At 53.1% G+C, this 3,056-nt stretch overlaps 1 protein-coding gene across 1 annotated transcript in view; it reads right to left on the reverse strand.

Annotated features, from left to right (window-relative positions):
- The window catches only part of LOC306737378 (protocadherin-10-like), a gene marked incomplete at both ends in the record, with an annotated part of 17,196 nt that extends 14,659 nt beyond the window's left edge, over positions 1–2,537 (reverse strand). Inside the window, 1 exon segment of the mRNA XM_079219104.1 lies at positions 1–2,537. This exon segment is cut by the window's left edge and continues 10 nt beyond it. Coding sequence (XP_079075230.1) covers positions 1–2,537 — 2,537 coding nt within the window.
- Positions 2,538–3,056: the final 519 nt, after the last annotated feature.

The raw sequence follows: 3,056 nt of genomic DNA on the forward strand, positions 1-3,056 counted from the left end.
AGAATACTGCCATTGGATATGATGTCCGGTTGTTGGTCGCTGTAACCCGTGACTATGGCGCCGCAGGGGTTGGTGTGATCCGTGTCAGTGCTGCGGGAGGGGCTGCACGGCTTGAGGAACATCAGATCCGTTTTGGCGGACTCCGGTGTCAGACACACCTGGTAGCAGTAGGAGTTCTGGTTCTGGTGGTGGTGGGAGCCGAAGCCCCCTCCCACGCTGCCCACACCAGACTCCTCCACGGGCACCTGCCCCACGGGCCCGACCCCTGACGTCACGTTGGTGCTCTGAACTAACATGATGTCAGATTTACTAAGCTTCTTCTGTTTCCGGCCTCGAGCTTGCCTGCTACAGCACGAGCTGCAGCACATGCAGCAGTCACCGGACAGCAGGCACGTGTACAGGTTGAGCTTCTTGTCCTTTTGGCAGCGCACGGCCAGCACGATCATAGCCAGGAGGAAGATGAAAGACACAGAGCCCAGGGCGATAATAAGAATTAGGGTGAGGTCAAGGGAGGTCTCCTTTGCCTTGGAGGACGATCCTCGATCCCCACTACGGCCTTCAACCACGCTGTCCACTAACATTACACTCACACTTGCGGAGGAGGAGAGAGGGGGCTGCCCGTGGTCCCTTACTTCGATCAGCAGGTCGTAGAAGCCCTGCGGGTCACGCTTAGGAGAGATCCTGCGGGCTGTTCTCAGCTCCCCTGTCCTCCAGTCCATGCGGAACATCCCCATCTCGTTGCCCCGCAGGATGCTGTAGGAGAGCCGTGCGTTTTCGCCATCATCCGCATCCATAGCCACAATGCGCGTCACCAAGTAGCCAGGCTCCGCAGAACGCGGCAGATGCTCTTTGGCTGTGCCGTTTTTACCGATGGGGGCTATGACAGCGGGAGCGTTGTCATTTTGGTCAACTATAATCACATTTACAGTGGTATTAGAGAAGAGCTCCGCCGCACCTGAGTCTTTTGCCTGGACCATGAAGTTAAACTCCTTCAGCTGCTCGTAATCAAAAGAGCGCAGCGCGTAAAGGTAGCCCGTGTCCTGGTTAATGGACACATACGTGTCCACAGACATACCCTGTATGTCACACTCCAATATGGAGTAAGTAATAAGAGCGTTTTGTCCTACATCGGGGTCCAGAGCGCTCACGGCATGAATGAAAGCACCGGGCACATTATTCTCCGTCACATACACATCGTAAACAGCCTGCGTAAAACGAGGCGCATTGTCATTCTCATCGGAGACGTGCACTTTAATGGACTTGCTGGTGGCGAGCGAGGGCTGACCCTTATCTTTGGCCACCACGGTGATTGTGTAGGAATCTGTGTTCTCTCTGTCCAGCGGTCCGTCTGTCACGATGGTGTAGTAGTTTTTAAAAGACGACTTCAGCTTGAAAGGAACGTCTCCCAATATCTCGCAGCTCATGTGTCCATTCTCACCAGAGTCCCGGTCTGAGACGCTAAACAGTGCGATCACGGTGCCCGGGGCGTCCTGCTCGCTCACGGATTCAGTCACAGTACTGAAACCGATCTCCGGCGTGTTGTCGTTCACGTCCACGAGTTTGACCAGCACTTTGCAGTGCGCGGGGACCGCATTCGCCCCCAAATCCTTAGCTTGGACATAAATCTGATGCGTGTTGCTCTCCTCAAAGTCCACCTCACCCGCCACCTCTATCCTACCTGTTCGGGCGTCAATGTTGAATAAGTCCTTTATTCGCGCGGCGTTATGACTGCTGAAAGAATACACTATCTCCCCGTTCTGTCCCTCGTCAACATCCGTGGCGTTGAGCTGGATGATCAGAGTGCCCACCGGAGAGTTTTCCCGCAGGTTGACAGAGTACACGGACTGGTCAAAGGTGGGCGCGTTGTCGTTAGAGTCCAGAACTTTAACGACCAGGAGAGCCGTCCCGGTCCGCTGCGGGATGCCGCCATCCACAGCCGTCAGCACGTAGCGGTGCACCGCCTGCTGCTCCCTGTCCAGCGGCTTCTCCAGCACCAGCTCTGCGAACTTGTTCCCGTCGCTCTGCGTTTGCACGTCAAGGTAAAAATAGTTATTGTTCGTTATGGCATATGTGCTGAGCGCGTTTGTGCCCACGTCAGGGTCGAAGGCATTCTCCACAGGGAAACGGGTCCCGGGGATGGCGCTCTCCGAGATCTCCACGGAAATGTCCGTTTCGGGAAAGCCGGGTGGATTGTCGTTGATATCCATCACCTCGATCTCCACGCGAAAGAGCTCCAGCGGATTCTCCAGAAACACCTCCAGGTGCAATAGGCACGGGATGGTCTGCTTACAGATTTCTTCTCGGTCAATTTTCTCCTTCACCACGAGTGCACCGTTCTCTAAGTTCACCTCCAGATAAGGTGTTCGTGAACTAGGCACCGTCTGAAAGCGGCGAGCAGAAAGTTTGGTAATGTCCAGCCCCAAATCCTCTGCAATATTCCCAACCACAGAGCCAGGTTCCTGCTCCTCTGGCACGGAGTAGTGTAGCTGAGAGACCGCTCCATCCAGGATGGAAAGCAGGACTATTAACCAAATCATCTCCTCTCCCTCTCGCAAAGTGCACTTCAAGACGTTTTAAAAAAAAAGTGTTATTCCTTTTTCTTATAAGAAATGAGCATTTCCCACTTTCTCTGTCCGTAAAAAAACAATTAAATAAACATCAACAAAGCTGTCCGGTTGTGAAATTCCTCTCCTCTGCTTCGGGTCAGTGGAACATTGTGTCGTTTCAGCTGTGAGAAGCACAGCCATTTGATCCGAGCTTCTCTGTTTTAATCAATTCTGCACCGGTCTGTGAGTTTTGGCGTCAGCGCAAACATTGCAGGCTGGAGCCAGGACGCAAAGCCAACACTCCCTGTGCACAGAACAGACAGCCCGTTCTTCACACACAAAGTCACAGAACAACAGAGGAAATTCCACCCGAGAAGGAAAAAAAGAAGGCAGCAAAAAGTCCTATTTACGCACCGACGGAATCGATTACAAATGCAACTTATAAATGAACACTGGCGAATAACAAGACTTTCTCTCTATCTCGCTCTGAGAGGATGTAATCACTGCGCC

This window comes from Taurulus bubalis (assembly GCF_910589615.1).
Source record: "Taurulus bubalis genome assembly, chromosome: 6".
NCBI classification, from domain to species: Eukaryota; Metazoa; Chordata; class Actinopteri; order Perciformes; family Cottidae; genus Taurulus; species Taurulus bubalis.